Genomic DNA, 20429 nt, shown 5'->3' with positions numbered 1-20429 from the left:
GTACATAGTTATTGTTACAAAAAAATCGGGTTGTTATTGTTGTGAGCCGTCTGTTCAGAGGCTTCTACGTTTTATCATACTGTTAACTGGGTTCAGATCACAAGTTGTACGGTGTGATTGGTGTGGCTGGTATGAGTCTTACCCGGGATTCAAGATCCTTCCTTATTGTGTACGCTCGTCCGGGCACAGTATCCTAACTGAGGCTTGGAGGAGGGTCATAGGGGGAGAAGCCAGTACACACCACCTGATCCTAAAGCTTTTACTTTTGTGCCCTGTCTCCTGCGGAGCCGCTATTCCCCATGGTCCTGACGGAGTCCCCAGCATCCACTACGGACTACGAGAAATAGAATTATCGGTAAGTGAATTCTTATTTTAAATTATATTTATCGAATTATGTTATCAGAAGATTGCCCTATCCGGCCGGTGTTTTGTAAAGTAGAAACAGAAAACAAAATAGTGTTTTTGCAGACGGACCAGTAGCCCCTGTCAGTGACGGAGCGGATGTGTTCTGCGTCACAGGAGTAGTGACGGAGCGGATGTGTTCTGCGTCACAGGAGTAGTGACGGAGCGGATGTGTTCTGCGTCACAGGAGTAGTGACAGAGCGGATGTGTTCTGCGTCACAGGAGTAGTGACGGAGCGGATGTGTTTTGCTTCACAGGAGTAGTGACGGAGCGGATGTGTTCTGCGTCACAGGAGTAGTGACGGAGCGGATGTGTTTTGCGTCACAGGAGTAGTGACGGAGCGGAGGTGTTCTGCGTCACAGGAGTAGTGACGGAGCGGAGGTGTTCTGCGTCACAGGAGTAGTGACGGAGCGGAGGTGTTCTGCGTCACAGGAGTAGTGACGGAGCGGATGTGTTCTGCGTCACAGGAGTAGTGACGGAGCGGATGTGTTCTGCGTCACAGGAGTAGTGACGGAGCGGATGTGTTCTGCGTCACAGGAGTAGTGACGGAGCGGATGTGTTCTGCGTCACAGGAGTAGTGACGGAGCGGATGTGTTCTGCGTCACAGGAGTAGTGACGGAGCGGATGTGTTCTGCGTCACAGGAGTAGTGACGGAGCGGATGTGTTCTGCGTCACAGGAGTAGTGACGGAGCGGATGTGTTCTGCATCACAGGAGTAGTGACGGAGCGGATGACGGAACGGATGTGTTCTGCATCACAGGAGTAGTGACGGAACGGATGTGTTCTGCATCACAGGAGTAGTGACGGAACGGATGTGTTCTGCATCACAGGAGTAGTGACGGAGCGGATGTGTTCTGCATCACAGCAGTAGTGACGGAGCGGATGTGTTCTGCATCACAGGAGTAGTGACGGAGCGGATGTGTTCTGCGTCACAGGAGTAGTGACGGAGCGGATGTGTTCTGCATCACAGGAGTAGTGACGGAGCGGATGTGTTCTGCGTCACAGGAGTCAGGTGTCCTTAGCGGAGAAGAGACACACAATTTAAATGAGCTCCTGACTTATCTCTGTATGACGGCGTCTAGTAAGGGCCTGTGGCCGCTGCTTCCCGGAGCAGATGACTGCACTGGGGCGGGGAAAGCAGAGCAAGTTCCCTTCTCCCGCACCTGCGCGCTGCTCCGGTCTCTGGGAGGCTCTGCCTCTTCTCCGGTCAGCTGTAATGACGGTAAGAACAGATGGGAGATGGAATATAACTGATTCCGCTATGTAATGGAAGGTCTGCTTTACTGGCATATATAAATCACCCCTGTGCAAACACTCTGTTCTTACCTTTGTTAGGGCTCCCTTGTCACCCACCCAGCCGGCCTCCCTTGTCACCCACCCAGCCGGCCTCCCTTGTCACCCACCCAGACGGCCTCCCTTGTCACCCACCCAGCCGGCCCCCCTTGTCACCCAGCCATTGATCCAGTGCACTTCTCACGTGTGTGTATATATCATCCATTCAGGGCAGACGGGCATAAAAGCTGCTGCTTTGGATGCTTACCACTAACATGTCATGTACATGCGTGTTACACCCCACGTCTGTACTGAATGTATGACCACACGCAGGGACCTCGCGCTATAAGGAAGCCGCCTGCACAGTAAATGGATTGTTGTAGGTTGCTGTACTCTATAGCAATGCCGAGTACGTTCTGTCTGAGACTACAGTCATTTCTCTTTTGTGTTTCAGTTTTCAATGACGGCACTTCCAGGGAGCTGCTAAGCCTGACGGGCACCATCCCTGTGCCCTACAAGGGTAAGTCTCTGTTCTAGGGCTCGTCTAACATTGGCTGGCTGCAGCATTGATTTAATGATGTATTCATGCTTACCCAATATTCTACCGCTGGCAATAATATGTCTGGTTATTAGATACAGTAGGAAGATGGTAGACGCATGTCTTTACCAGCGGGAGAGATTCCCGGGCGCTGGCCATAGACCGCACAGCTACGTAGGGTTGTGTAGTCGCCAGGGAGTATGATCTCTGGCTGTAAGACCCTGTGGGGCCGTGTTCTAGTAGAATTTCTCATACGTCCTAGAGGATGCTGGGGTCACCAAAGGAACCATGGGGTATACACTGGATCCGCAGGAGACATGGGCACTTTAAGACTTTCAAAAGGGGTGTGCACTGGCTCCTCCCTCTATGCCCCTCCTCCAGACTCCAGTTTTAGAATTGTGCCCAGTGAGACTGGACGCACTACAGGGAGCTCTACTGAGTTTCTCTGAAAATACTTTTTTGTTAGGTTTTTTATGTTCAGGGAGGCTGTTGGCAACAACCTCCCTGCTTCGTGGGACTTAGGGGAGAGGAATATGACCCTAGTGAGTTCAAGGGCTCTGCTTCTGGCTACAGGACACCATTAGCTCCTGAGGGTTTGATCGCTGGGTACACTCAGATGCTCGCTCCCACAGCCGGCCGTCACCCCCTTACAGAGCCAGAAGTCAGAAGACAGGTGAGTAGAAGAAGTAAGAAGACTTCAGTGACGGCATTTCTCTGAGGTACCACGCAGCGGACGGACGCTGTGTGCCAAGCTCCCGCTCACACACGCAGCACTTAAAATACCTCAGCAAAGGTCTGGCAAGAGGGGACATTAGTGTAAGACACTGTCCTAACCCCCGCCAGTATTATCGTATTATGAAAGAGCGGGATGGAAGCGCGCCATTAAGGGGGCGGAGCTTCGTCCCCACAGCTCACTCGGCGCCATTTCTTCTCCGCTGGCTGCAGAGACGCTGGTCCTTCCTCACACTGCTGAACAAGTATCAGGGTGCAAAACGGGGGAGGGGGGAGAGGTTATTTGGTGCAATATTATATAATATAAAAAGCGCTACAGGTCTGGGGCATTTTAGTTAACGCTTCTGACCCATTGTTTTGGCGCTGGGGTGTGAGCTGGCAAATTCCCTCTGTGTCTCTCTGACAGGCTTCTCTGTGGGTCTGTCCCCTATAAGCCCAATGTGTCTGTGGGTGTGTATTACACGTGTGTCGGCATGTCTGAGGCTGAGTGCTCTTCACAGGAGGAGACTGTATTAGAGACGCAAAAGGAGGTGGGGGTGACCGTGTCGGCACCACCGGCTTCTGATTGGATAAAGGTATTGAATGCTTTGAATGCTAATGTAGCACTTATTAGTAAAAGATTGGACAAGTCTGAGTCTCAGACCCAAGCATGGAAGAAATCTGTGGAAGATATGTTATTGCAAAGTCAGGTTCCCTCAGGGTCACAAAAACGTACGTTTGCCCAGTTGGCAGACACTGCTACCGACACGGACTCTGATTCCAGTGTCGACTACAGTGATTCCAGATTAGATTCAAAGTTGGCAAAGAGCATTCAGTACATGATTGTGGCGGTTAAAAAGGTATTGCATATCACTGAAGACCCGGCTGTCCCTGATAAAAGGGTCTGTATGTATAAGGAAAGGAAACCTGAGATAACGTTTCCTCCCTCTCATGAACTGAACGCGCTATTTGAAAAAGCCTGGGAAGGTCCTGACAGAAAGTTTCAGATTCCCAAAAGAATTACGGTAGCTTATCCATTTCCCTCGACGGATAGGGAAAAGTGGGAGTCACCACCCATCGTGGACAAGGCTCTGTCACGTTTGTCTAAAAAGGTGGCGCTCCCGTCACCTGACACGGCGGCCCTTAAGGATCCTGCGGATCGAAAACAAGAAACTACGTTAAAGTCCATTTATGCGACCACAGGTACGCTACTCAGGCCTGTCATTGCGTCTGCGTGGGTAAGTAGTGCTATCGAAAAGTGGGCAGACAACTTGTCTTCTGAAATAGATACCCTAGATAGGGATAGCATCCTCTTGACGCTGGGTTATATCAAGGACGCTGCAGCGTACCTTAAGGAAACTGCGAGAGATATTGGTCTTTTGAGATCAAAGGCCAATGCCATGGCTGTCTCAGCTAGACGAGCATTGTGGATTCACCAATGGAATGCTGATTCCAAGAAAAGTATGGAATCTCTACCATATAAAGGTAAGGCTTTATTTGGTGACGGCCTTGATGATTTGGTATCTACAGCTACCGCAGGTAAGTCATCTCTTTTGCCTTATGTTCCTCCACAACAAAAGAAAACGCATCACTATCAGATGCAGTCCTTTCGGACCAATAAATACAGAAAGGGCCGAGGTTCCTCCTTCCTTGCTACTAGAGGAAGGGGAAGAGGTAAACGATCACCAGCCTTGTCAGGCTCCCAGGAGCAGAAGTCCTCCCAGGCTTCTGCCACTTCCACCGCATGACGTTGGGGCTCCTATACGGGAGTCCGCACCGGTGGGGGCACGTCTCAGACTCTTCAGTAAGTTTTGGGTTCGTTCGGAACTAGACCCATGGGTTTTACAAATAGTATCCCAAAGGTACAAGCTGGAGTTTCAAGACGTTCCCCCTCACCGTTTTTTCAAATCTGCTTTACCAGCTTCTCTTCCGGACAGGGAGGTAGTTTGCGACGCAATACAAAAGTTGTGTCAAAATCAAGTTGTCATCAGGGTTCCCCAGTCACAACAGGGAGAAGGCTTTTATTCGAGCCTGTTTGTGGTCCCAAAGCCGGACGGCTCGGTCAGACCAATCCTAAACCTGAAATCCCTAAATTTCTGCCTAAAGAAATTCAAATTCAAGATGGAGTCTCTCCGAGCAGTGATCTCCAGTCTGGAGGAAGGGGATTTTATGGTGTCGGTGGACATAAAAGATGCCTACTTACATGTTCCCATTTATCCTCCGCATCAGGCTTACCTGAGGTTTGCAACTCAGGATTGTCATTACCAATTTCAAACGTTGCCGTTTGGTCTGTCCACGGCTCCGAGGATTTTCACCAAAGTGATGGTGGAGATGATGGTTCTCCTTCGCAAGCAAGGAGTCATGATTATCCCATACTTGGACGAGATCCTGATAAAGGTGAGATCCAGGGACCAGTTAGTAAAAAAAGTTGCACTCTCCCTGACAGTCCTTCAGCAACATGGTTGGCTCCTAAACTTGCCAAAATCACAGTTGATTCCGACAACGCGGTTGTTGTTTTTGGGAATGATATTGGACACAGAACTACAGAGAGTTTTTCTTCCAGTGGAAAAGGCTCTGGAACTTCAGAGTCTGGTCAAACAAATTCTAAAGCCAGCAAGAGTGTCAATCCATCAATGCATTCGGTTGTTGGGGAAGATGGTTGCGGCCTACAAGGCCATTCAGTTTGGCAGGTTCCATGCCAGAGTGTTCCAGTGGGACCTGTTGGACAAGTGGTCCGGGTCTCACCTACACATGCACCGGAGGATAATCCTGTCTTCCAAAACCAGTGTATCACTCCTGTGGTGGCTACACAGCTCTCACCTCCTAGAGGGGCGCAGGTTCAGGATACAGGACTGGATACTAGTGACCACGGATGCAAGCCTCCGAGGCTGGGGGGCAGTCACAATGGGAGAAAACTTCCAAGGAAGATGGTCAAGTCAGGAAATTTGTTTCCACATAAATGTTCTGGAGTTAAGGGCCATTTACAACGGCCTTCTGCAAGAGGAACATCTTCTTCGAGATCTACCTGTGCTGATCCAGTCAGACAATGTAACAGCAGTAGCGTACATAAACCGTCAGGGCAGAACGAAAAGCAGAGCGGCAATGGCAGAGGCCACAAGGATTTTCCGTTGGGCGGAAAAGCATACAAGCACTCTGTTAGCGATCTTCATTCCAGGAGTGGACAACTGGGAAGCAGACTTCCTCAGCAGACACGATCTCTATCCAGGAGAGTGCGGCCTCCACCAAGAAGTCTTCGCAGAGGTGACAAGTCGTTGGGGAGTTCCTCAAGTAGACATGATGGCATCTCGTCTCAACAAGAAGCTTCAGAGATATTGTTCAAGGTCAAGGGACCCTCAAGCAATAGCAGTGGAAGCACTGGTGACACCGTGGGTGTTTCAGTCGGTGTATGTATTCCCTCCATTTCCTCTCATTCCAAAGGTTCTAAAGATCATAAGAAGAACAAAGATCCGGGCGATTCTCATTGTCCCAGACTGGCCAAGGAGGGCTTGGTATCCAGATCTTCAGGAATTACTCATAGGAGATCCCTGGCCTCTTCCTCTGCGCGAGGACCTGTTACAACAGGGGCCGTGCGTGTATCAGGACTTACCGTGGCTACGTTTGACGGCATGGCGGTTGAGCGCAAAATCCTAGCCCGTAAGGGTATTCCCAGTGAAGTCATTCCCACACTTATTCAGGCCAGAAAAGGGGTAACGTCTAAACATTACCACCGTATTTGGAGAAAATATGTTTCTTGGTGTGAATCCAAGGGGGCTCCTACGGAGGAGTTTCGGCTAGGACGTTTTCTCCATTTTCTACAAGCAGGTGTGGATGCGGGCCTAAAATTGGGCTCAATTAAGGTACAGATTTCGGCCTTATCGGTTTTCTTTCAGAAACAATTAGCCTCCCTTCCAGAAGTTCAGACTTTCGTGAAAAAGGCGTGTTGCACATCCAACCTCCATTTGTGCCTCCAGTGGCACCATGGGATCTTAATATGGTGTTGCAATTCCTTCAATCGCATTGGTTTGAACCTTTACGGAAGGTGGAGTTGAAATTCCTCACTTGGAAAGTGGTCATCCTGTTGGCCTTGGCATCTGCAAGGCGGGTGTCGGAGTTGGCGGCCTTGTCTCACAAGAGCCCTTATTTGATTTTCCATGAAGATAGAGCTGAATTGAGGACACGTCAACAATTTCTACCGAAGGTGGTTTCCTCTTTCCACATGAACCAACCTATTGTGGTGCCTGTGGCTACTGACGCCTTCGCTGAGTCAAAATCTCTGGATGTGGTCAGAGCTTTGAAGATTTATGTCGCCAGAACTGCTCAGCTTAGGAAAACAGAGACTCTGTTTGTCCTGTATGCTCCCAATAAGGTTGGGTGTCCTGCTTCCAAGCAGACCATTGCACGCTGGATCTGTAACACGATTCAGCAGGCTCATTCCACGGCTGGATTACCATTACCGGAATCAGTAAAAGCCCATTCTACTAGAAAGGTGGGCTCATCCTGGGCGGCTGCCCGGGAGGTCTCGGCATTACAACTTTGCAGAGCTGCTACTTGGTCGGGTTCAAACACTTTTGCAAAGTTCTACAAGTTTGACACCTTGGCCGATGAAGACCTTAAGTTTGGTCAGTCGGTGCTGCAGAGTCATCCGCACTCTCCCGCCCGTTCTAGAGCTTTGGTATAACCCCATGGTTCTTTTGGTGTCCCCAGCATCCTCTAGGACGTATGAGAAAATAGGATTTTAATACCTACCGGTAAATCCTTTTCTCTTAGTCCGTAGAGGATGCTGGGCGCCCGTCCCAGTGCGGGTTGTATCTGCAGTCATTAGTTATGGTTACACACCTGTTGTGTTCTGTTTATGGTCAGCCTGTTGCTGAAATTGTTCATGCCGTCGGCTTGTGTTCTGTTGAATACCACGTTGTGCGGCATGCTTGAGGTGTGTGCTGGTATGAATATCACCTTAGTTTAACAATAAATCCTTTCCTCGAAATATGTCCGTCTCCCTGGGCACAGTTCCTATAACTGGAGTCTGAAGGAGGGGCATAGAGGGAGGAGCCACTGCACACCCCTTTTGAATGTCTTAAAGTGACCATGTCTCCTGCGAATCCCGTCTATACCCTATGGTTCTTTTGGTGTCCCCAGCATCCTCTACGGATTAAGAGAAAAGGATTTACCGGTAGGTATTAAAATCCTATTTTCTCTGACGTCCTAGTGGATGCTGGGACTCCGTAAGGACCATGGGAATAGCGGCTCCGCAGGAGACAGGGCACAAGAATAAAAGCTTTAGGATCAGGTGGTGTGCACTGGCTCCTCCCCCTATGACCCTCCCTCCTCCAAGCCCCAGTTAGATTTTTGTGCCCGAACGAGAAGGGTGCAGGCTAGGTGGCTCTCCTGAGCTGCTTAGAATAAAAGTTTATTTTAGGTTTTTTATTTTCAGTGAGTCCTGCTGGCAACAGGCTCACTGCATCGTGGGACTAAGGGGAGAAGAAGCGAACTCACCTGCGTGCAGAGTGGATTGGGCTTCTTAGGCTACTGGACATTAGCTCCAGAGGGACGATCACAGGTTCAGCCTGGATGGGTCCCGGAGCCGCGCCGCCGGCCCCCTTACAGAGCCAGAAGAGCGAAGAGGTCCGGTGAAATCGGCGGCAGAAGACGGTCCTGTCTTCAACTAAGGTAGCGCACAGCACCGCAGCTGTGCGCCATTGCTCTCAGCACACTTCACACTCCGGTCACTGAGGGTGCATGGCGCTGGGGGGGGAGCGCCCTGAGACGCAATATAACAGATATACCTTAGGTTGGCAAAAAAAAAATACATCACATATAGCTCCTGGGCTATATGGATGTATTTAACCCCTGCCATTTTTCCAGAAAAGAGCGGGAGATAAGGACGTCGTGAAGGGGCGGAGCCTATCTCCTCAGCACACAAGCGCCATTTTCCCTCACAGCTTCGCTGGAAGGACGGCTCCCTGACTCTCCCCTGCAGACCTGCTACTGAATCAGGGTAAAAAAGAGAAGGGGGGGGCACTATTGGCAGCTAATAATAAAAACAGCAGCTATAAAAGGGAGTAACACTTATATAAGGTTATCCCTGTATATATATATAGCGCTTGGTGTGTGCTGGCAAACTCTCCCTCTGTCTCTCCAAAGGGCTGGTGGGGTCCTGTCCTCTATCAGAGCATTCCCGGTGTGTGTGCTGTGTGTCGGTACGTGTGTGTCGACATGTATGAGGAGGAAAATGATGTGGAGGCGGAGCAATTGCCTGGGTTAGTGATGTCACCCCCTAGGGAGTCGACACCTGACTGGATGATCGTATTTAAAGAATTACGTGACAATGTCAGCACTTTGCAAAAAACTGTTGACGACATGAGACAGCCGGCAAATCAATTAGTGCCTGTCCAGGCGTCTCAGACACCGTCAGGGGCCCTAAAACGCCCGTTACCTCAGTGGGTCGACACAGACCCAGACACAGATACTGAGTCTAGTGTCGACGGTGAGGAGACAAACGTAATATCCAGTAGGGCCACACGTTACATGATCACGGCAATGAAGGAGGCATTGAACATTTCTGACACTACAAGTACCACAAAGAAGGGTATTATGTGGGGTGTGAAAAAACTACCAATAGTTTTTCCTGAGTCAGATGAATTAAATGAGGTGTGTGATAAAGCGTGGGTTTCCCCCGACAAAAAACTGCTAATTTCTAATAAATTATTGGCACTATATCCTTTCCCGCCAGAGGTTAGGGCGGTTGGGAAACACCCCCTAGGGTAGATAAAGCGCTCACACGTTTATCTAAACAAGTAGCGTTACCGTCTCCTGATACGGCCACCCTCAAAGAACCAGCTGATAGAAGGCTGGAAAATATCCTAAAAAGTATATACACACATACTGGTGTTATACTGCGACCAGTTATCGCTTCAGCCTGGATGTGCAGTGCTGGAGTCGCGTGGTTGGATTCCCTGACTGAAAATATTGATACCCTGGACAGGGACATATATTGTTAACTATAGAGCATTTGAAGGATGCATTACTATATATGCGTGATGCACAGAGGGATATTTGCACCCTGGCATCAAGAGTAAGTGCTATGTCCATTTCTGCCAGAAGAGCATTATGGACGCGACAGTGGTCAGGGGATGCGGATTCCAAACGACATATGTAAGTATTGCCGTATAAAGGGGAGGAGTTATTTGGGGCTGGTCTATCGGACCTGGTGGCCACGGCAACGGCTGGAAAGTCCACCTTTTTACCCCAGGTCACCTCACATCAGCAGAAAAAGACACCGTCTTTTCAAACTCAGTCCTTTCGTTCCCATAAGTACAAGCGAGCAAAAGGCCACTCATTTCTGCCCCGGGGCAGAGGAAGAGGAAAAAGACTGCACCATGCAGCCGCTTCCCAGGAGCAGAAGCCCTCCCCTGCTTCTGCCAAGTCTTCAGCATGACGCTGGGGCTTTACAAGCAGACTCAGAGACGGTGGGGGCCCGTCTCAAGAATTTCAACGCGCAGTGGGCTCACTCGCAAGTGGACCCCTGGATTCTACAGGTAGTATCGCAGGGGTACAAACTGGAATTCGAGGCGTTTCCCCCTCGCCGGTTCCTGAAGTCTGCTCTACCAAAGTCTCCCTCCGACAGGGAGGCAGTTTTGGAAGCCATTCACAAGCTGTATTCCCAGCAGGTGATAATCAAGGTACCCCTCCTACAACAAGGAAAGGGGTATTATTCCACGCTGTTTGTGGTACCGAAGCCGGACGGCTCGGTGAGACCAATTTTAAATCTGAAATCCTTGAACACTTACATAAAAAGGTTCAAATTCAAGATGGAGTCACTCAGAGCAGTGATAGCGAACCTGGAAGAAGGGGACTATATGGTGTCTCTGGACATCAAAGATGCTTATCTCCACGTCCCAATCTACCCTTCTCACCAAGGGTACCTCAGGTTTGTAGTACAAAACTGTCATTATCAGTTTCAGACGCTGCCGTTTGGGTTGTCCACGGCACCTCGGGTCTTTACCAAGGTAATGGCCGAAATGATGATTCTTCTTCGAAGAAAAGGCATCTTAATTATCCCTTACTTGGACGATCTCCTGATAAGGGCAAGGTCCAGGGAACAGTTAGAAGTCGGAGTAGCACTATCTTAGGTAGTGTTACGTCAGCACGGGTGGATCCTAAATATTCCAAAATCGCAGCTGATTCCAACGACACGTCTACTGTTCCTAGGAATGATTCTGGACACAGTCCAGAAGAAGGTGTTTCTCCCGGAGGAGAAGGCCAGGGAGTTATCCGAGCTAGTCAGGAACCTCCTAAAACCAGGCCAGGTGTCAGTGCATCAGTGCACGAGGGTCCTGGGAAAAATGGTGGCTTCTTACGAAGCGATTCCATTCGGAAGATTCCATGCAAGAACGTTTCAGTGGGATCTACTGGACAAATGGTCCGGATCGCATCTTCAGATGCATCAGCGGATAACCCTGTCGCCAAGGACAAGGGTGTCTCTTCTGTGGTGGCTGCAGAGTGCTCATCTACTAGAGGGCCGCAGATTTGGCATTCAGGATTGGATCCTGGTGACCACGGATGCCAGCCTGAGAGGCTGGGGAGCAGTCACACAGGGAAGAAATTTCCAGGGCTTGTGGTCAAGCATGGAAACATCTCTTCATATAAACATTCTGGAACTAAGGGCCATTTACAATGCCCTAAGTCAAGCGAAACCCCTGCTTCAGGGTCAGGCGGTATTGATCCAATCGGACAACATCACGTCAGTCGCCCACGTAAACAGACAGGGCGGCACGAGAAGCAGGAGGGCAATGGCAGAAGCTGCAAGGATTCTTCGCTGGGCGGAAAATCATGTGATAGCACTGTCGGCTGTATTCATTCCGGGAGTGGACAACTGGGAAGCAGACTTCCTCAGCAGACACGACCTTCACCCGGGAGAGTGGGGACTTCACCCAGAAGTCTTCCACCTGATTGTAAACCGTTGGGAAAAACCAAAGGTGGACATGATGGCGTCCCGTCTAAACAAAAAACTAGACAGGTATTGCGCCAGGTCAAGGGACCCTCAGGCAATAGCGGTGGACGCTCTGGTAACACCGTGGGTGTACCAGTCAGTGTATGTGTTCCCTCCTCTGCCTCTCATACCAAAAGTACTGAGAATCATAAGAAGGAGAGGAGTAAGAACTATACTCGTGGTTCCGGATTGGCCAAGAAGGACTTGGTACCCGGAACTTCAAGAGATGCTCACGGAAGACCCGTGGCCTCTACCTCTAAGAAAGGACCTGCTCCAGCAGGGGCCTTGTCTGTTCCAAGACTTACCGCGGCTGCGTTTGACGGCATGGCGGTTGAACGCCGGATCCTGAAGGAAAAAGGCATTCCAGATGAAGTCATCCCTACCCTGATCAAAGCCAGGAAGGATGTAACCGCAAAACATTATCACCGCATTTGGCGAAAATATGTTGCGTGGTGTGAGGCCAAGAAGGCCCCTACAGAGGAATTTCAACTGGGTCGTTTCCTCCATTTCCTGCAAACAGGACTGTCTATGGGCCTAAAATTAGGATCCATTAAGGTTCAAATTTCGGCCCTGTCGATTTTCTTCCAGAAAGAACTGGCTTCCGTGCCTGAAGTTCAGACATTTGTAAAAGGGGTACTGCATATACAGCCTCCTTTTGTGCCTCCAGTGGCACCTTGGGATCTCAATGTTGTTTTGAGTTTCCTAAAGTCACATTGGTTTGAACCACTCACCACTGTGGACTTAAAATATCTCACATGGAAGGTGTCGATGCTGTTAGCCCTGGCTTCAGCCAGGCGTGTGTCAGAATTGGCGGCTTTATCATATAAAAGCCCTTACTTAATTTTTAATTCTGACAGGGCAGAATTGAGGACTCGTCCTCAATTTCTCCCTAAGGTGGTTTCTGCATTTCACATGAACCAACCTATTGTGGTACCTGGGGCTACTAGGGACTTGGAGGACTCCAAGTTGCTTGACGTAGTCAGGGCCCTGAAAATATGTTTCCAGGACGGCTGGAGTCAGAAAATCTGACTCGCTGTTTATCCTGTATGCACCCAACAAGCTGGGTGCTCCTGCTTCTAAGCAGACGATTGCTCGTTGGATTTGTAGTACAATTCAGCTTGCACATTCTGTGGCAGGCCTGCCACAGCCAAAATCTGTAAAAGCCCATTCCACAAGGAAGGTGGGCTCATCTTGGGCGGCTGCCCGAGGGGTCTCGGCTTTACAACTTTGCCGAGCAGCTACTTGGTCAGGGGCAAACACGTTTGCTAAATTCTACAAATTTGATACCCTGGCTGAGGAGGACCTGGAGTTCTCTCATTCGGTGCTGCAGAGTCATCCGCACTCTCCCGCCCGTTTGGGAGCTTTGGTATAATCCCCATGGTCCTTACGGAGTCCCAGCATCCACTAGGACGTCAGAGAAAATAAGATTTTACTCACCGATAAATCTATTTCTCGTAGTCCGTAGTGGATGCTGGGCGCCCATCCCAAGTGCGGATTGTCTGCAATACTTGTATATAGTTATTGTTACAAAAATTTGGGTTATTATTGTTGTGAGCCATCTTTTCAGAGGCTCCTTCGTTTATCATACTGTTAACTGGGTTCAGATCACGAGTTGTACGGTGTGATTGGTGTGGCTGGTATGAGTCTTACCCGGGATTCAATATCCTTCCTTATTATGTACGCTCGTCCGGGCACAGTATCCTAACTGAGGCTTGGAGGAGGGTCATAGGGGGAGGAGCCAGTGCACACCACCTGATCCTAAAGCTTTTATTCTTGTGCCCTGTCTCCTGCGGAGCCGCTATTCCCATGGTCCTTACGGAGTCCCAGCATCCACTACGGACTACGAGAAATAGATTTATCGGTGAGTAAAATCTTATTATATCCACTAATGGGCAGACAGTGGGCACCAAAACCCCCATTATGGGCTGTGTTACTATGGGAGGGTCACTTTATTGTCCAGCCACAATAGCACCATGTAGCTGGATGCGATCTGGGGAAGTGTGGGGTGATTGGCTCACGTACAGTTCCGTGCAGCCCTCCTGTGCCTGCGATGCCCCTTCTGGAGCTAGAGGCGCCGTTTCCAGAGGCTTTGTGACATATGTAACCGTGTTCTCTTCTGTGTAGGTAACACGTACAATATTCCCATCTGCCTTTGGCTGCTGGACACCTACCCCTACAACCCCCCAATCTGCTTTGTGAAACCTACCAGCACAATGACTATTAAAACCGGAAAACACGTTGATGCAAATGGGAAGATCTACCTTCCGTACCTGCACGAATGGAAACACGTGAGTAGAGAGTCCAGCGTGGTTACGCCGTTCTGTAGAGGCTGGCGCCTGATAGTGCCACCTGAGCTCTTTGTCACTTGTCATGCCGGTATGCCCTCTGGGTGGCGCTGCTCTATTGCATTCTACAAGGGTCACTTCCAGTCCAGAGATATCCTGATGTAAAGCACCGATATCTAGCACCTATGCCCCTATTCACCATCTGTGTGCACGCAGGGTGTATATGTCACTATCCGGGTCTCAGCGCTTTGTGCGGCACATTTCAGGGGGGTCACGGTCTGCGATTGCAATGTATATAGTGGCATAAGTAGAATGCAGCTGCAAAGTAATGCCCGCTTTCGCCCCCACAATTAGATTATTCTTATTTGGGTATTTAAATCCTAAGCGGACATGACAACATCGATGAGTGACATTGGTGCATTAGAATGTATTATATAAAGGCACCTTCCTGTATATACTGCACCTGGATGGTCCGATAAGCGGCCCATTGAATATCGCCAAAGAGGCCTGGTCGCCATAACATCCTGAAAATCAAGTCATTTGGAAGTGGTAAAGGTGCTCTGTAGCCCCCCCCACTAAATTGGGGACACAGGGCCTGATTCACTGCGCATGCGTTCGAGCTGAATAGGCGCACCTCCGCAGGCTGTCCTGAATAGCGCTGCAGTCAGCCGGATCTCCGCTTGCGGAGGCTTCGGAAGTTCTCTAAGTTTACGTGGAGGTGTAGATGGCGTTCCGGCTCACTCGGGGGCGAGTGTGCACAAACATCCGGCAATTTCAGATGGATCTCTTGCACCAAGATAAGGCTGATGTAAGTGCGCAGTGGCGGCTTCTCTCACAGGCAGCTGTATAGGCACGGTGCAGTGCTGCGGACCCTACTCCCGCGGCTCTGAATCAGCCCAGCAATCTTTTACCCCTTTAAGTTGCCTGACACAGCAGGATGAGGGCACAGTGTGGGGAGCATTACTGCTGGGGTACAGTATGGAACCCCCACAGCCCAGCCCCCTCCCGTTAGGAGAAACGCGCTCTGCCTGCTGCTGCCGCAATCCTACAGGTGCTAAGCTGCGATCTGTCCCGTATATGCAGCGCTACAAGGCAAGGAGGTCGTGTAACGGGCGGATGCCTTTTCCTGGTGTTTGGGGAGGTCTGCATCTTCCTCGTGGTGTTTGGGCCTCCCATGGGCTGTATTACCCCCTCCCCAGAGGGCCAGATAGATGTGGGGGGATTTTTAGCCCAATGTGTCTGTGTGTGTGTGGAGTGTGTTACACATACGTATATATCACGGTGTATTCCTGTAACAATAGCGTAATGTGCAGAGTATACTGCAGGGCTTGTGTGTGTTTTGGCAGAGGCCCAGCGCATGTGTGACCCAGCTGGACTGAATGGGAATGTGCTGGAGGCAGTGGGATAGCTGCCCATCCGCATAGAGCGTTGCACCTCTGTCGCCCTCTCCTCACGGGCTCTCACCCTCTCCGCAGCCTCCGTCAGACTTGTTGGGGTTAATCCAGATCCTGGTGGTGGTTTTTGGCGAGGAGCCTCCAGTTTTCTCCCGATCATCCGCACCCGCTACATACATGTATCCAGCGACGGGACCCCCAAACAGTGAGTCACGCTTCCTTTCTATGCTTCTGTTACCTGAATATAGGAAATGTCGCCGTGCGTTTATAAGACGCACATTACGCATCATTTCTTGATTTGCCTGCCCAGTGCACCATTTTCAAAGTATTTGAATATAGGAACTTGTAGCCAATCGGATCATTGAATGATTTACAGCAGTACAGAGTGTTTCAGGAGATGCATGCTGATCTTTTGTGAGTCACAGTCCTGTCTATTAGTCTGCTTATGCTAGAGACGATGGGGAGTGAAGGGTTAGGACTGGGGCAGTGACATGATGTGAGGAGGGGAATGGCGGCAGCAGGAAGCCACAGGCTGAGAGTTATATAGTGGGAGGAGCAGGGTCCCCAGCAGCACAGAGTATATCAGGAGATGAGTTATGTGTCAGTGAGGACAGGGCTGCATGTGACAGGGGCAGTGACATGATATGAGGAGAGGAATGGAGGCAGCAGGAAGCCACAGGCTGAGAGTTCTATAGTGGAAGGAGCAGGGTCCCCAGCAGCACAGAGTATATCAGGAGATGAGTGATGTGTCAGTGAGGAGAGGGCTGCATGTGACAGGGGCAGTGACATGATGTGAGGAGGGGAATAGAGGCAGCAGGAAGCCACAGGCTGAGAGTTATATAGTGGGAGGAGCAGGGTCCCCAGCAGCACAGAGTATATCAGGAGATGAGTGATGTGTCAGTGAGGACAGGGCTGCATGTGACAGGGGCAGTGACATGATGTGAGGAGGGGAATGGAGGCAGCAGAAAGCCACAGACTGAGAGTTATACAGTGGGAGGAGCAGGGTCCCCAGCAGCACAGAGTATATCAGGAGATGAGTGATGTGGCAGTGAGGACAGGGCTGCATGTGACAGGGGCAGTGACATGATGTGAGGAGGGGAATGGAGGCAGCAGGAAGCCACAGACTGAGAGTTATATAGTGGGAGGAGCAGGGTCCCCAGCAGCACAGAGTATATCAGGAGATGAGTGATGTGTCAGTGAGGACAGGGCTGCATGTGACAGGGGCAGTGACATGATGTGAGGAGGGGAATGGAGGCAGCAGGAAGTCACAGACTGAGAGTTATATAGTAGGAGGAGCAGGGTCCCCAGCAGCACAGAGTATATCAGGAGATGAGTGATGTGTCAGTGAGGACAGGACTGCATGTGACAGGGGGCAGTGACATGATGTGAGGAGGGGAATGGAGGCAGCAGGAAGCCACAGACTGAGAGTTATATAGTGGGAGCAGCAGGGTCCCCAGCAGCACAGAGTATATCAGGAGATGAGTGAGGTGTCAGTGAGTACAGGGCTGCATGTGACAGAGGCAGTGACATGATGTGAGGAAGGGAATGGAGGCAGCAGGAAGCCACAGACTGAGAGTTATATAGTGGAAGGAGCAGGGTCCCCAGCAGCACAGAGTATATCAGGAGATGACTGATGTGACAGTGAGGACAGGGCTGCATGTGACAGGGGCAGTGACATGATGTGAGGAGAGGAATGGAGGCAGCAGGAAGCCACAGACTGAGAGTTATATAGTGGGAGGAGCAGTGTCCCCAGCAGCACAGAGTATATCAGGAGATGAGTGATGTGTCAGTGAGGACAGGGCTGCATGTGACAGGGGCAGTGACATGATGTGAGGAGAGGAATGGAGGCAGCAGGAAGCCACAGACTGAGAGTTATGTAGTGGAAGGAGCAGGGTTCCCAGCAGCACATAGTATAGCACGAGATGAGTGATGTGTCAGTGAGGACAGGGCTGCATGTGACAGGGGCAGTGACATGATGTGAGGAGAGGAATGGAGGCAGCAGGAAGCCACAGACTGAGAGTTATATAGTGGGAGGAGCAGGGTCCCCAGCAGCACAGAGTATATCAGGAGATGAGTGATGTGTCAGTGAGGACAGGGCTGCATGTGACAGGGGCAGTGACATGATGTGAGGAGAGGAATGGAGGCAGAAGGAAGCCACAGACTGAGAGTTATATAGTGGGAGGAGCAGGGTCACCCAGCAGCACAGAGTATATAAGGAGATGAGTGATGTGTCAGTGAGGACAGGACTACATGTGACAGGGGCAGTGACATGATGTGAGGAGGGGAATGGAGGCAGCAGGAAGACACAGACTGAGAGTTATATAGTGGGAGGAGCAGGGTCCCCAGCAGCACAGAGTATATCAGGAGATGAGTGATATGTCAGTGAGGACAGGGCTGCATGTGACAGGGACAGTGACATGATGTGAGGAGAGGAATGGAGGCAGCAGGAAGCCACAGACTGAGAGTTATATAGTGGGAGGAGCAGGGTCCCCAGCAGCACAGAGTATATCAGGAGATGAGTGATGTGTCAGTGAGGACAGGGCTGCATGTGACAGGGGCAGTGACATGATGTGAGGAGGGGAATGGAGGCAGCAGGAAGCCACAGACTGAGAGTTATATAGTGGAAGGAGCAGGGTCCCCAGCAGCACAGAGTATATCAGGAGATGAGTGATATGTCAGTGAGGACAGGGCTGTATGTGACAGGGGCAGTGACATGATGTGGGGTGGGGAATGGAGGCAGTGGGAAGCCACAGGGAGTTATATAGTGGGTGTAGCAGGGTGCTCCATCAGCACAGAGTATCTCTGGAAAGGCTTCATGTGATAGGGGCAGTGATGTGAAGTGAGATTGTTTAAGTTATCTTTCTGTCAGCCACTAAAGGGACACTGGCACTAAGTCAAGACGCTGGGGTATTGATGGTGCCTTACAGGAGCTGGCACTTTAAATAATCTAAAAGTGAAACTGGCTCCTCTCCCTCTATCCCCCATCATCCCTCAGTTTTGAATTTGTGCCGAGGGAGCCGGTCACAACTGACTGAGCTTCAGTTCAGTTTACATTTTGCTTTATTTTATTTGTTTTACTGTTTTTTATTCAAGGGATTTTGTTTCCCTCTGCCATTATTTTCCGTTTTGCGCATCCCGGAGTTTCCTTTTCTAAATAATAAACTTTATTTAAAAACAGACGTCGTCATCCGGGGTTTGCTAAAAAAAAATAAAAAATTTAAAAAAAAGCTGCCACCACATGAGTAAGTAATGCGTCAAAAATGTATTATACTTTAAACCGTATGAAAAATATGAAGTAAAAATTGCGTTTTAGAGGCTAGTTTTATGTTAGTATTTATATAAGAAAAATAATTGTAATAAAAATAAGTTGTAAAACTTTCTAAAAATGCGTTTAGTTTAAAATCTCTATTTAGCCCAGATGGCCAGAGGGTTTGTAAGCAGAAAATCCATTTTGATTCTTTTTTCATAAGTTCTTTCACGATGTCACTCCCTCTCCAGTTTTTTTGGGGGGACTTTTTGAATTGCAAGGAATTGAAGACGGGTGTGATCATTAGATTGACAGTGTCTAGGTCGACAATGTTTAGGTCGACCACTATAGGTTGACAGGGTTTCTGGGTCGACAGGTCAAAAGGTCGACATAAGGTTTTTTGTTTTGTGTCGTTTTCTGCGTACAGTGACGGGAAAGCCGAAGTAGTGCACCGTGTCCCCTTGCATGGCTCACTTCGCTCGCCATGCTTCGGGCAAGGTGCCTCGCTTCGCTCAGCACAGATTACCGTTCCAATCGTAGTCCACGTGGATCGTTAAGTATGAAAAAGTAAAAATAAATTAATGAAAAACTCATGTCGACCTTTTGACCTGTCGACCTAGCACATGTCAACCTATAAACCCTCTAATGACATAAATTTTGAAGTTGGAGAAACTCCCGCACCAGGTTTCAAATAAATAACATTATTTCTCTAACGTCCTAAGTGGATGCTGGGGACTCCGTAAGGACCACGGGGTATAGCAGCTCCGCAGGAGACTGGGCACATCTAAAGAAAGCTTTAGGACTATCTGGTGTGCACTGGCTCCTCCCCCTATGACCCTCCTCCAAGCCTCAGTTAGATCTCTGTGCCCGAACGAGAAGGGTGCACACTAGGGGCTCTCCTGAGCTTCTTAGTGAAAGTTTTAGTTTAGGTTTTTTATTTTCAGTGAGACCTGCTGGCAACAGGCTCACTGCATCGAGGGACTAAGGGGAGAAGAAGCGAACTCACCTGAGTGCAGAGTGGATTGGGCTTCTTAGGCTACTGGACATTAGCTCCAGAGGGACGATCACAGGCCCAGCCATGGATGGGTCCCAGAGCCGCGCCGCCGGCCCCCTTACAGAGCCAGAAGGCAGAAGAGGTCCGGAAAATCGGCGGCAGAAGACGTCCTGTCTTCAACAAGGTAGCGCACAGCACTGCAGCTGTGCGCCATTGCTCTCAGCACACTTCACACTCCGGTCACTGAGGGTGCAGGGCGCTGGGGGGGGGGCGCCCTGAGACGCAATAAAAACACCTTGGATGGCAAAAAATGCATCACATATAGCTCCTGGGCTATATGGATGCATTTAACCCCTGCCAGAATACATAGAAAAACGGGAGATAAGACCGCCGATAAGGGGGCGGAGCCTATCTCCTCAGCACACTGGCGCCATTTTCCCTCACAGCTCCGTTGGAGGGAAGCTCCCTGGCTCTCCCCTGCAGTCACTACACTACAGAAAGGGTTAAAAAAGAGAGGGGGGGCACTAATTACGCGCAGTATTAAAGATACAGCAGCTATAAGGGGAAAAACACTTATATAAGGTTATCCCTGTATATA

The 20429-nt window shown here is 50.0% G+C and overlaps 1 protein-coding gene across 2 annotated transcripts in view; it reads left to right on the top strand.

Moving 5' to 3' along the window:
* TSG101 (tumor susceptibility 101) overlaps positions 1-20429 on the top strand; it is a 105744-nt gene that overhangs the window by 35994 nt on the left and 49321 nt on the right. For both annotated transcript variants that reach the window (XM_063946351.1, XM_063946350.1), the window contains exons 3-5: positions 2128-2193; positions 14036-14199; positions 15672-15795. In XM_063946351.1, the coding sequence (XP_063802421.1) occupies positions 2128-2193; positions 14036-14199; positions 15672-15795 (354 nt within the window). The remainder of the gene's footprint in view (positions 1-2127; positions 2194-14035; positions 14200-15671; positions 15796-20429) is intronic.

The sequence above is a fragment of the Pseudophryne corroboree genome, chromosome 11 (assembly GCF_028390025.1).
Source record: "Pseudophryne corroboree isolate aPseCor3 chromosome 11, aPseCor3.hap2, whole genome shotgun sequence".
In the NCBI taxonomy this organism is placed as follows: Eukaryota; Metazoa; Chordata; class Amphibia; order Anura; family Myobatrachidae; genus Pseudophryne; species Pseudophryne corroboree.
Note: the sequence above shows the minus strand (reverse complement) of the source record. Positions and strands in the feature narration are given on the sequence as shown.